Genomic DNA, 14,762 nt, shown 5'->3' on the forward strand with positions numbered 1-14,762 from the left:
CTAGTAGTGAAACACCCCTAGGTTAAATCCCCAGCACTAAACTTAAAAACAGAAAAAGAAAAGAAAAAAAAAAAGGATAAACAGAACTAAGAAAATGATGACTGTTTGTCAAAAATTAGAAATTTTAAATGTTGAAGCAAAATGCTGAAGTTAACAAATCTACTATATGTTCTACATGCTCTAAAGAAACAAGAAAAATAGCTTGGAAAACTATTTTGGGGATTGCTCCAATTAATACAAAACTTGAATTTTTTAATTATTATTTTTATTTGTTCTACTTAGCTGTACATGACCACAGAATGTAAACTTGAAAATTAAACATCATAATAGTATCCTCAAGATCAAAATCATGAATTTATGAAAGTCTCAGGAGGAAACCCTTGAAAACAAGGTCTTACCACTGTACTCATGTTGACTATCTTTTTTTTCAATTACAAAGCAAGAATTTTCATTCATTCCTTTTCCAGTTTCACAATAAGTATAGTATGAGAAGAGATATAATGTATAAAGAAATAATCTTAAACTAAAGGAATGGAGACTAGACAGCCACAAATGAGAAATTTTAAAGCATTACTCATGGCAGCTAATACATTCTTGGTCTGTATGCATTTAAAAGCATATAAAAAAATTTCTAATTTTATATGCTTTTCTTTGGGAAACCAACCCTTTACTCCTGTTCCCTGTGATTTATGTCAAATGAACACCTCTTAGCTGTGTCTGCACACAGGCTAACATAGGCCTGGTCCATCAGATTGCTCCAGGCTATCTGGCCAAAGGACTGGTTCAAGGTTGGAGACATGAGGCAACAAAAAACAACGCAAGTCTTCCCCAGGAATTTTCAAACACTTCTTTCTTCTTTTGGGATCATGAAATTCAAAAATATATGAACTGGACCTCCTTTTGGCCACCTTCCTCAGTGCTGAGAAAAAGCTATCTGCAGCAGCAAAGAATAAAAGACTAACGTATCCATGAAGGTGAGTTTTGATATGCAACACAAAGCAAGAATTAGAGTGCATCCCAATGCTATCATTAAAGGTTATGGATTTAGATGACCCCAAAGCTATTCTCTACCCCCTGGACTTTTAATTTACATGAACTAATAAAGTCTTTCTTCAGTCTTCAAGTAAGCTAGTTCAAGTTGATGTTCTATAACTAAAAACTGAAGGATTTCAACAGGCTTTTACTGCAAAGAGAAAAATAATTTTTTACGTAGTAAATCCCAGTTAATTATTTCAGCATACTCTATCATAAAAGGCATACTGTAGAGTAAATACATTGACTTCTTACCTTCAGTCACTTATCTTTTCCCTAATAAAGGGACTATTACATTTTCCTGAAGTGTAACTTGAAATTCAGGAAATACACAACATGTAACCCCAAGTAAATGTGATCTGTGTACTTACACTCATCCAGCCCCAGTTGATAGGCCAGGTTCTGTAGACCTCGTACCTTCTCCATCAAATTAGCTGTGGTGAGACTTCCCAGTTCTAAAACAGAATCATTTATTTCAATACCATTTCTTTCCACTGTTTTCTAGTAATAATTCATTTGGGTTGTGAATCCTGGCTATAAAAGTTTTACAGTACAACGTGGGCACAGCATGCACAAAGCCAGAGTTTAATCTCCCACACCACCAAAAAAGAAAAATAAAGAAGAGTTTTCAAGTTAATTCCTATTGAATAAGTAGAAAATGGGTTCATATTTCTTCTCCAATCTTTTACACACACACACATACACACACACGCATACACACACACACACACACACACACACACACGAAACCAGTGAAATTTTCCACTATTGCAAAATGCCTTGAAATGATCTTTCCCATTTAATAAGAAAAGAGCAACAGTAACAAATTAAGTATTTTATCCTAAGGATCCTTTTATAGCATTCATTTTGTCTAGTGCAAAATGCATACATCATTAAAATACAGAACCTTATGATAGGACTGGGGTTGTGGCTGAGTGGTAGAACACTTGCGTAGCGAGGCGCTGGGTTCAATCCACAGCATCACATAAGAATAAATAAATAAAGATATTATGTCCATCTACAACTAAAAATATTTTTTTAAAAAGCAAGCTAAATTACTAAAAAAAAAACTTATGATATGCCATAGCATTGAAAAAGCCCTGAAAAATGGACAGTCTCCATTTACAAGTCTCCAGATTTCAACTAACAATAAAATAGCAACAAAATATTATTTCCCATTTTCCAAACTTTTCCAAAGTTTAGAAAACAGACTAGATATAAATCCAAACTTACCCTTCAAATCAAATTCCTATAAAAAAATTTTAAGTTTTCCAAGTAAAAAGACGTAATACTAGAAATAAAAACCTACTTTCCCAGATTTTCATTTAAGTAGGACACAAATCCTTTTAGTTTTAAAACACAGGTCAATTTTGCATGGAACATAATGAGATCTCTCACTTAAAATTTGAAGTTTCCTTAGGAAATGCATATTAATGGGATATTAAATAAATGTCTGTTTGGAACATCAGAACAATGAACCTGAGATGCCCTTGAGACTTAATTTTTTCCATGGCTAGAGGAAGGGAATCTGTATTTAAGCATGCAGAACAATGAATTACTTCTGAAATCAAATAAAGATATTTTTTTCTCCCATTTATCATGCTGCAGTCATTATCTATATCTGGCATAAGGAGACTTTCTTGATCTGTTCAGGCTGCTTAAATAGCTTAAGACTTCCAGATTTTTTACCGTAATTTCAGTCTATTACTTCACAACCATCATGAATCTTATCACCAGAAGGACAATAAAATAAATAGTGGAAAATTAATGTTTTTAATTTAAATTTCTGTTCTGTGACTGAGTTCCAAATCATTCATCAAACGTAATATTCACTACTTCTAGAATTCTTTATGGAAGAAACTAAAAGGATAGGAAGAGAAAAAAACCAGCTCTTAACCCCTTAAGAAAGGTTGTCATTTAAGCATAGCAATGACAGCAATATATGCTATGAAATCCTAAATAAGGCACTGTGTTTTAGTAGAAAAAGCTTAGACTTAAAAGAACTCTTTCTAATAAATCTTGGTTAGTTAACCTCTGAACCATGGACATCATTATACCTAACAGAACTTTGATGACAATTAAGTAAGAAAATTTATATGAGAGGTTTTTTGTCAATTGGCATTATACAAAATAAACTTAATATTAAAATAATTAGCAACAGAAAAATTGTGACAATCTTGAATTGTCACAATTGTGACAAGGTTTTTTACAAATGGAAAAAGTAGAGAAAGGCATTTCAGATGTGAAGAACTATGAGTAGGGATGGTTAAGTAGGCAGTCTGAAGCCAATAATACTTGAAAGAGAAAAGTAAAAGAAAAATTGGAGGTGGTTTGTGTCACATGTCTGTAGTCCTGACTACTCAGGAAGATGAGGTAGGGGGATCACTTGAGCTCAAAAGGTGAAGACCAGCCTAGGCAACAGAATAAGATCCCATTTCAAAAAATAAAGTTAGAAAACACCAGCACCACTTACCTTTCAACATGTCAATGTCATCCCGTTCTATTTCAGCCATCCATTTGGGTGGAGAGCTAGTAATAGGCTGTCAGAAAATAATATATCCATTCAGATACATACAAAGTATGAAGAGACCCTACTCTTCATTCCTATAAGAAATGTAGCTTAAGGGGCTGGGGTTGTGGCTCAGTGGTAGATCACTTGCCTAGCATGTGTGAGGCCCTGGGTTCGATTCTCAGGACCACATAAAAATAAATAATAAATGTCCATTTTGACAACTAAAAAAAAAAAAATATATATATATACATATATATATATATATCTTGTTACCCAGCCTTCAGGCTGTTTGAAAATACTTGCAAATTATAATTTCAAAAATCCAGATTTTTCTAGGTTCAGATATGACTTACAAACAATCACCTTACAAAATAATACTGCTCATCTTTTCATTTATTTATTTATTTTCTTAGTTGCAGGTAGACACAATGCCTTTATTTATTTATTTTTGTATGTGGTGCTGAGAATTGAACCCAGTGCCTCACACATGCTAAGCAAGTGCTCTACCACTGGGCCATATCCGCAGCCCAATACTGCTCATCTTTAAAGCTGAAATCAGAGAGATGTTGTTAAAAGAACTTGGTGAGACTAGTATTACTATTTCAAGTTAGTATAGCATTGAAATTCCATTCTGATGGCAGAAAGAAGACTCAAAAATGTGAAAACCCTAAACTAACTGACAGAATAGAGAGAATGGTCATTACTTAAAATTTACCTCAGATATACTGATTTAGAATATCTCGGACTGGGGAAGGGTTCAGTGGAAAGAACAGAGCAAGGGAATCCACAAATAGACTTTCTAAAAAATATATTTTTAGTTGTAGATGGCATAATAACTTTATTTTATTTATTTTTGTATGTGGTGCTGAGGATCAAACCCAGTGCCTCACACATGCTAGGTAAGCACTCTACCACTGAGCCACAATCCCAGCCCCACAAATGGAATTTTTAAAGCTCCATAGCTACACCAATTCTGTCACATACAACAAACAATACTTCAACCCTTGAATCTTCTCCCTTTTTAAAAATTAAAATTGAGTTGGTATTAACCATGTAACAAGCAAACACTTTGCATCATGTCATTTACACCTAAAACAACTCTATGAAGTAGGTATTATTATTTCCATTTTACAAATGAAAAAAAAATCAATGTAGATTTTAAATTACTTAGCCACACACCTAGAGGAGTCAAGATTCAAAATTTACATAATCAGAGTCCAGAAACCATGATGAGTCCTCTAGGTTGCCTCCCCTAAGACACTCTACATTGAATTCACCATTTTTATCCCAAGTAGGGATGCTAACTAGGGTCCTAGGTGGAGGTAGAAAGAAAACTCAGCGTATGTATATGCACATTTCTAGGAAAAAAGATATAGATATTTAACCAGATTTTTTAAAAACACCACACTCCAAAATCATTATGTAAAACAAATAAATCATTCTTCACCAAACCTCACTCTTCAAATGAGTACACATACACACACACACACACACACACACACACACTTATATTTACAACTTAAAATATTTACTTATAACCAAATATAATTAACTAAACTGAAAACCAAGTATAACTGAGATAAGAAGAAAATCAAATCATATACTACCTGCTCTATCTATTAGACAAAAGTTGATTCAATAGTAATGCCACCTTGCATTGTTGATTACATCCTAGACACTAGGCAGTGTTTTACATGCATTATGAAATTCTATACAATAACTTAAGGTGAAAAACTAAAGTTCAAAAATATTAGAAACCTGCTCAGATCACAAAAAGTTTAATAGCAGAGTCACTCTAACACAGGTGTGCCTGACTCAAAAGCTCCATACAACTGCACTCTAAGGCCTAGGCCTTACAAGATGCTGAGGAAGCAGAGGCAAATACTCATACCCGACTCTTTAACAAATGAAAGAGGCTACAAAGTCTAGATTCCCTTGGAATAAAACTCACAAAATCTAAAAGCCTCAGGTCAAGAGGAGGATATTTAACTCAGCACCTTGCACTCTAAATAATGAGAAGAGAATGCTAAAAATATAGTAAGAGACAGTGGGAGTTATGTCACAACCCCCAACAATATGGTTTGAAAGAAAGAGCTTGGGCTTTGGAATTAGACAGATCTGAATTCAAATCCTGGTCTACCACTGCCTAGGAGTTGAGCAAGTAACTTAGCAGTCAAGTTTCAGTGCTAGTCGGTGCTTGAAACAGTGGGCTCAAATCCTATTTAGTGTTAAGAATATAGAGGCCATAACAAGTTCAAAAACCTGATTCTTCCATTTAGAGTCTATAACCTTGGGTAACTTATGTACCCACAACCATTCTTGCAGATATCCTTGTCTGGGATGATTAATTATAGTACTATCTCATCTGGTTTTGTAAAGATTAAATAACATATGTAAAGTACTTAGAACAGTGCCTGGCACATGGTAAGCACTATGATGCTATCATTAACATCATATTTTCCTGGTTGTGGGAATATATGACCTTCAGCTTAATTTATTAAACCTAGTAACTAATTAGTAGATCTTACCTTATTATATGTGTAGGTCAATTTCATTCCTTTAAATATATTTTATTACATGAATACATTATAGTTTGTGTATTCATATCCTATTTGGGGACATAAGCTACATTCAGTGTTTTATTTTGCAAATTTTATTGATGAGAGCTGGGCATAGTGGTGCACAAGGTCTGCTGCTGTAGAAGTGGAAAAGTCTGTGGCTCTTATGAATGCCTTCTCTCAGGTTTCTAATGAAACATGGAGAAATTAGAAAATTCTCTAAGGAGAAATAAGTTTACACCATAATGCATTGGATAATTAAAAGAGAAAGCTTCAAAATTATAGTTTGAACAAAAAAATACTACCAATACATTAAATATTTCAACTGCCTTACCTTAAAAGCTCTCAAACTGAGAAAAGAGGTTAAGAAACAAAGGAAAAAATGTCAAAATAGAGCATCTGAACAGAGAAATGCATTATTAACCATTAACATGATGACAATATAAATAGATTTATAGGACTGCAGTTAGAAAATAATTTGAAGGCTATCACATGGTTCATGAAAATAAAGAATTGAGAGATTAGAGCTTTCACCCAGGAGAAAACTTTAGATAAACTTCATTAGGAAAATAAGATATTACTTACACTTTTGAAGGAAGCTGCAAATTCAGCAACACCTGGTACTGAAAAGAAAAAAAAATTATTCATTCAACAATCTTTGAGTGCTCAGGCATAAAGGATTACTCATTTAAGTGTATCACAGGAAGAATTAGATTAAAATACAGAAAAACAAGGGCTCCTTTGGAAGATTTACACTTGCTAGCAGTGCTTGCATCACATTCTGGTAAAGGCGTGGTTATGTGGCCTTTGGGTTAGGATGAACGATGCTCCCAGTAGAAGCAGGGGGACTGAGCCAGAGCTGTGGCCAGAACATGGGAGCAGTTAGACTGACCATTGTTGCAGCAGGTCATTATGTTTTACAAGCCATGAGGCATAAGGAGCCTCAAGTAAAACAAATTCTTAAAAAAGACTACCAAAAATTGCCATCAGTGGTGACTATTACAGAGGTAGATTTGAACCCCAAATGAGAAGAGGAAGCAGCATTAATACTTGGTTTAAGCCCTACTACTTCTTTAGGAAAAACAAGATGCTCTTAAATTACCCACAGAAGGATTTCCTTAGATAGGAGCCTAAATCAATGAAGTTAAAGATTGATTAGAAGGTCAAGCTAAAAAATGAAGCAAATGTATGATGAATTATTAGTTTTAAAAAATAAAAAACAGATAGTTAAAAGGGAAATGATGTTCAAACTTACTAATAAAGAAACACAAACTTAATAGAGGTTGGTAACAGCAAAAATTGGCTGGTTCGTGAGAAAATGGGCACTCTGTTCCACAGTCATCCTCTTCCATGTACACAAACACACTGCAAAGATACTCATTAATAAAGGTTGCTGTTGTTGTTTGCAGTACTGAGGGTTGAACTCAGGTATGCTCTACCATTGAACTACATCCCCAGCCCTTTTTTATATTTTTTATTTTCAAACATGTTCTAGCTGAGTTGCCAACGTTGGCCTTGAACCTGTGATCCTCCAGTATCAGTTTCCTTAGTTACTCAAATTACAGGTATGCACCACTATGCCCAGCTCTCATCAATAAAATTTGCAAAATAAAACACTGAATGTAGCTTATGTCCCCAAATAGGATATGAATACACAAACTATAATGTATTCATGTAATAAAATATATGTATTATTTCAAGGATCCTTACTTTCTGTCATACAATCTTCTGGAAAAAATACACAAAACAGCTATTATCATTGGACATCAATTTCTTCACTTTGAAGTGAAATGAAAACTTTAATCATTACAGTTACTTGATAACTCTTCAAAAATTTCCCACGGGAATACTGGTTCTCATGCATCTATAATGATAAGAAGAAAGTAAAAACTTACATTGTTCTGGCCAAAGATCTGGTGAGGCACGGTCAAGTTTTTCAAAACTTAGCAAAGATGCTTCCAAATCTGTCCCTAGGACGAAACACCCAGATTAGACATAAAGACAGGAAACACATTAATTTCTACTTTATTACATTTCAATCTCAACGTAAACTGAAATACTCAACTGGAAGTCTAGAGATTTGAGTTCTATAACTACTAATGATCGTTATGTAAAACAAATAAATCATTCTTCACTAAATCTCACTCTTCAAATGAGTAAAACAGGAGTGATTTGTTTTTTTCTTTTGAGTACCTGGGATTGAACTCAGGGGCACTCAGCCACTGAGCCACATCTCAGCCCTATTTTGTATTTTATTTAGAGACAGGATTTCACTAAGTTGCTTAGCATCTCACTTTTGCTGAGGTTGGCTTTGAACTTGAGATCCTCTTGCCTCAGCCACCTGAGCTGCTGGGATTACAGGCTTGTGCTACTGTGCCTGGCTAGGAGTGATATGTTAGATGAGTGTTAAGAAAAATAAGTATTAGCTGGGTTCGGTGGCACACACTTGTAATACCAGTGATTTGTGAGGCTAAGGCAAGAGGATCTCAAGTTCAAGGCCAGCCTCAGCAATTTAGCAGGACCCTGTCTAATTTTTTTTTTAAATAAAGGACTAGGTATGTTACAATCAATTGAGTATCCTTTACTCCCATGAAAGATAAACTCCTCTGCTAGAACTCTGTATTCCATCTTGCTTTGTCAAGAACAACACCTTCAATATCTTCCTCTTCATTTTCTATTTTCTCTAGACTCTACTCAACAGCAAGCAAGTCTGCTCTAGAATTTCCCTTCTGTTATTTTTTTGTTTGCAGTACTGGGGATTGAACACAGGGGCAGCACTAACCTATATCCCTAGCCTTTTTATATTTTGTTTTGAGACAGGGTCTTTTTTCCTAAAGTTGTAACTGACCTCAAATTTATGATCCTCTTGCCTCAGCCTCCCAAACTGCTGTATTATAGGCATGTGCCACCATACCTGGTGTAGAATTTCTTTCTTTCCTTCTTTTGGTATTGGGGATTGAACTCAGGGGGCACTTAACCATCAAGCCAATCACTCTTTTTATTTTGAGACAGGGTCTCACTAAGTTACTGAGGCTGGTTTCACACTTGCAGTCCTTCTGCCTTTTTTCTGAGTAGCTGGGATTATAAGCATGCACAACCATGCCTGACTCTACACAATTTCCTTACTTTAAAAAAACAAAAACAGAAACCAGCCAGGAATTGTGGCACTCACCTGTAATCCGAGCTACTCAAGAAGCTGGGCAGGATGATCACAAGTTTGAATCTAGCCTGAGCAATTTAGCAAGACCGTCTCTCAAATTTTTTTAAAGTTAAAACAATAAAAAAGGCTGAAAATAAAGGTAGTGTATTTATCTACTATAAACAAAGATATTAATAAAAAAAGAAAAAAGGTGAATTCTAGCTACTGCACTTGCCTAACATGTGTGAGGGCCCTGGGTTCAATCCCTAATACTAATGGGAGATTTAAAAAAAAAAAACATAACCTCCTCCATGTCCTTCACTACTAAAGCTCTAGAGTTGTCTATCCTGTTGTCTTTCTTTCCATTCTTCACTTCACATTCTCTCCTTAACCTATGACAAGCAGGCTTCTGTTCCTACACATATGGATAGAACATACATACTGCATTATAAAGGACATCTGTGACCTATGTTGTTAAATCCAATGGTCATTTCTCTTTTCTCTCTTCTGTGATCTGATTACTCCATTTCTTTTCTTTTTTTAAAATATTTATTTTTCAGTTTTCAGTGGACACAACATCTTTATTTTATTTTTAAGTGGTGCTAAGGATCGAACCCAGCGCCCCGTGCATGCCAGGCGAGGGCGCTACCACTTGAGCCACATCCCCAGCACCTTGATTACTCCATTTCTAACAACCATGCTGGTTTTTCTCCTAGTTCTTGACTCCTTGCTGGCTCAGCTCCTACCTCACCTAGTTCCACAACTCTTACCACATCTATGGGCCAATGACTCCATATTTACATTACCACCTTTCTCCTGAGCTTCAGTTATATGTTTAAATGGCTACTTGACAAGTCTCTCCATTTATTTAAATGTGTGAAAACTTCTTAAACTTAGTATGTTCAAAATCATAATTTCCCAATCCTTGCCAACTCAAGAAACTGCAATATCCTAAACCCAAATTCTCTAACCAAAAGCCCAGATTCATCTTTCATGCCTCCTTTTCAGGAACTGTTCTAATCCATCAGTAAATTCAACAGTTTCTTCTCCAAAATACACCACAAAATCAAATGTATACAAGAAGCCATTACTTCTCTCTTGCACTACTTCAAAAACCTCTAAATAGACATCCCTGCTCCTGTTCTTACTCCTTCCCTTTCACCCTCAGACCTATTCTCCACAAAATAGCCAGATACTACTTTTCAAAAATGTCAGTCATGCTCGGCATGGTAGCACATGCCTGTAATTCCAACTACATGGGAGGCTAAGGCAAAAGAATGACAAGTTTAAGGCCAATCTGGGCACCTTAACCAGACCTTGCCTCAAAATAAAAAGTAAAAAAATGTAGCTCAGGGGTAGAACGGCCCAAGTACCCACCCTCCACACACACACACACACACACACACACACACACACACACATGATTATTAATTTTATTAAATCACAACCCTTAAGTACATGTCTTTTCAATACTGGGAGTACCACACCAGAGTACTCAGAGAACACTTCAGTAAACTGAGTATGATGATTGTCTTAGTTGGTCCACTGTGTAAAAATGGAAGATCATGTTTATTTTAGAGAAAGTGGTAGAGTGTTCCCAGGTTCAGTCCCCATTCCCATCCCCCTCTCTGAAAAAAAGGCAATCAGTTAATGTCATTCTCCAACTTAAAAGTTCTTTTTTCTAGCTAAATCTCAAAGTACATATCTACCATGTCCTATAAAATTCTACCCGATTTAGCCTCTCATTCTTTGACCCTACTTCCCCTCTATTTTCCCCTACACACAACAGGTACTTTAAAATTTGTTGAGTATTAATGTGTGCTTAGAATGCTAGTTAAATTAGTTCATTTAATGCTATAAACCAGGGGTTCTTAACATTTTCTGGATAAGCAACATCTTTAGAAATTTGGGGGAAAAAAGTACACACTCTCACCCTAGAAATACATATGTGCATAAAACTTTGCACAAAATGTGCTTTTCTCTACACCAAATCATTTTACCCGATATTCCAAGGGAATTTCCGAAAGCAATGTGATTGGTAAAGAACTCAAGCCTATCACACTGGCTTATTTAAAGTATCCAAAAATTTGGTCAGAAGAAAAGCTACAAAATATATAATATGTCAATTTTCAAATTCTCAAGAAATATCTCAATGGGAAACTCAATAATAACAAAAATAAACTTATTGGGGGGAGAGAATCCAATAACCAACAAAGGTTGTAATACTGCATTCTGGGACATAACTCTGCTGAGTCTTATGCTCATAAATTAATTAGACGGCTTTACTTGCATTTCAATTTTCTTCCCTTTTAAGAAACTCCAGTAAGGGATGGGGTTGTAGCTCAGTGGTAGAGTGCTTGTCTTGCACATGTGAGGCACTGGGTTCAAACCACAGCACCACATAAAAATAAATAAATAAACAAAAATAAAGATATTAAAAAAAAAGTAACTCCAGTAAATTTAGCATGAGAAAGACAAAAGATGCAGAAAAGTGAATTGAAGATTAAAGTGAACTACTTTACACAAACCTGTGCAGCAATAAAAATGTGCCAACCTACAGATTATATAAAACAGAACATATACATAATTCCTTGCACTATTTAGTTGTAAATAGTAGAGTGCATGCAGTCTAAACTTTTATTATTACTTCCCTGTCTCCCATATATCCACGATCCCCCCCAAAAAAAATCCACATACACTGTTAACCAAAAAATAAAAAGACAAAAGAGTAGCTGACCTAAACTTACTTTCAAATCAACATTATTTTAATTAGATTTTAAAGACAGAGACAGGATACTAAAAATAAAAGTGAAAGAGCAAAAGCAGTGGGATAATTCAGGATGATTTTGGTACTGTGGATTTAACTCAGGGGCGTTTAACCACTGAACTACATTCCCAGCCCTTTTTTGCTAAGTTGCTGAGGCTGGCCTGGAACTTGCCATTCTTCTACCTCAGCCGCCCCAATCTATGCTATTACAGTCCTGTGCCAGAGCGTCCAGCTGAAATACTTATTTAGAAGCTGCATTTAAATTCAGAATGCTTAATTTGATTTTCTCAAAGTAAAAAAAAAAAAAAAAAAAAAAGACTGGAGAGAAAAAAGGTGTAACTGTCAGAGAGGAGAATAAATTAAAATTCAAGATGGCAGCAAGAGGCAGTGGAGCACAACTGTAAATCCAGCAACTCTGGGGCTGAGGCAGGAGGATAGAAAGTTCAAGGCCACTCTCAGCAACTTAGTGAGACCCTATCTCAAAAATACTTTTTTTTTTTTTAAGGGCTGCAGATGTTGCTCAGCAGTAGAGCACCCCTGGGTTTAATCCCCATTACAGGGAAAAAAGAAAAAAAAAAGTTTGCAAAAAAGAGACCATGGAGATGATTAGATAATCAAAGGGAAAAAATATTATTCCCAATACTCTTCTTAGCTAAGGAAAAGAAATTGCGAGAAGGCAGGGAAAAAATCAAAGACAAAGAACACAGCTCCAAAATCTCCAAAACTTGAAAATATTTTTAAAAAAACTTAATAATAAATTAAAAATTTCAATAGCAATTACTTCTGTATCTACAACTTGGCTGACTTCTTTTGTGTGGTGAAATTTAAATAACATAAATTCACCATTTTATTCTTTAAGTGTATAATCAATGGCATTAAGTACATTAACATTATCCAATCATCACCATTATCCATCATCAAAATTTTCTCATCTTCCCAAATTAAGGTATTAAATAACTCCCCATTTCCTTAGCTGACTTCTTAAATGCCTTTTTTCCCTCCCTCTTCTGGCAAGAGAAGTATCTAAAAGGCAGAACAATTTCTTTTAATTCTGAACATCCACAATTTTTTTTAATATTTATTTTTTAGTTGTAGTTGGACACAACACCTTTATTTCACTTATTTTTTTTTTTTTATGTGGTGCTGAGGCTCGAACCCAGGGTCTCCCATGTGCAAGGCAAGCGCTCTACTGAGCCACAATCCCAGCTCCACATCCACAATTTTCATACAGTATGTTCCCATGCTCAAAAAATTTCAGACTCTGGAACTGGGGATGTGGCTGAGTGGTAGCGTGCTTATCTAGCACCACATATAAATAAATGTCCATCAACATCTAAATAATTTTTTAAGTTACACTGTTTAAAAAAAAAAAAAAACTTCAGGGCTGGGGATGTGGCTCAAGCCTGGCAATCGCGCTCGCGGAGGGGGGGGGGCGGCGCTGGGTTCGATCCTCAGCACCACATAAAATAAAATAAAGATGTTGTGTCCACTGAAAAATGAAAAATAAATACTAAAAAAAATTCTCTCTCTCTCTAAAAAAAAAACTTTAGACTCAGTTGAACATTATTTCTAGATATATCTAATCTTTCTTTTAATATATATTAATTGAAGGATAACTGCTTGCCAAGCACTATGCTAAACCCGGGATCCAAAGACAGAATTTATGACCAGGCGTAAAAGGGTCAAAGTTAACAGAACAACTATGCTGACAATGAAGAGATTAAGATAGTGAATAATGGTGGAGAGGGACAACTTCAAAAAATGTCTGGGAAAGGCCTTTTCGGGTGACATCTAAAATGAGACTTGGAATTGAAAAATATATTGATATTTGATTCATCCTTCCATCTCCTAAAGCACCCAGCATTTGCTTTTCATTTAGCAGGTACCCGATAATAGCTCTCCTTAATTTGCATTCCTTCCAAACACATAATGTTTGAGGACAGAAAACTACCTGTCAATGAAATCCGTGTGGGGCTGGGAACTACAGATGGTAAAATTGAGTTGAAAATTAGTACAAGACCCTAAACTCTTTAAAGCAGAGTGTACCGAAACCACCTAACTGCTACCTTGAAATGACTTGCATTTCAGTCAACATATAGCAGAAATTGTTCACTCACTCAGCCTAAAGAAATGACACATAAAGCAGACACAAGAGTGGTTAAGACTATTCAAGGCTACATTAGAATGCTCAATTCTCGTTTCTCCAAAGGCGAGAAAACGAGAAGGTCCCCCGTTCTCTTCTGCCAGAGCAACCGAAAAAGCAGGAAAGAATCGTGTTTCTCCTGTGATTCAGTCCCGGGAAGAGGTCAGCCACCAACCCCGGCTAGGGCTCCATCCCTGCTCGATTAGAATAGAGGAGACACTTCAATGGGGCACCCCGAGGAGAAAACTATAGGAAAGCACTTTCTTTCCCCCAATTGTATCCTCAGTCTCACTCCAACAGGATTAAGGGAGGGCCAGGGCGATCCCGGTCCTTTTGCCTAAAACCGGTCCCTGGCTGATGCCTTCCTCCACCCGCCAGGATATATGGAGACGCTGCGAAGAACCGGCGAGCTGGAGACAGGGACTCATCCCAGGAAAATGAAGTGAAAGATACATGAGAGGATCCCAATTAAAAATTGTAAGTGCGAGGGGAAGGTGGATAGTGGAAGTTCCCAGAGAAGCAAAGAAAGAAGTTGCAGGCCAAGGATCTCCAAGCCGGCTCCAAGCCGGCTCTTACCGTCTGTGGGAGACGCCATCTTCCGACCCATGTCA

General features: G+C 36.0%; 1 protein-coding gene across 2 annotated transcripts in view; it reads right to left on the reverse strand.

Moving 5' to 3' along the window:
* Nucleotides 1–14,758, reverse strand: part of Lin52 (lin-52 DREAM MuvB core complex component) — a 109,831-nt gene extending 95,073 nt beyond the window's left edge. Inside the window, exons 1-5 of one of the 2 annotated variants that reach the window (XM_026402321.2) lie at nt 14,728–14,758; nt 7,998–8,072; nt 6,688–6,725; nt 3,506–3,572; nt 1,404–1,487 (exon numbers count right to left, since the gene is read on the reverse strand). In XM_026402321.2, coding sequence (XP_026258106.1) covers nt 1,404–1,487; nt 3,506–3,572; nt 6,688–6,725; nt 7,998–8,072; nt 14,728–14,758 — 295 coding nt within the window. The remainder of the gene's footprint in view (nt 1–1,403; nt 1,488–3,505; nt 3,573–6,687; nt 6,726–7,997; nt 8,073–14,727) is intronic. The other variant, XM_077799822.1, reaches the window with a different exon arrangement.
* Between the last annotated feature and the right edge of the window lie 4 nt (nt 14,759–14,762).

This window comes from Urocitellus parryii, chromosome 6 (genome assembly GCF_045843805.1).
Source record: "Urocitellus parryii isolate mUroPar1 chromosome 6, mUroPar1.hap1, whole genome shotgun sequence".
Taxonomy (NCBI): Eukaryota; Metazoa; Chordata; class Mammalia; order Rodentia; family Sciuridae; genus Urocitellus; species Urocitellus parryii.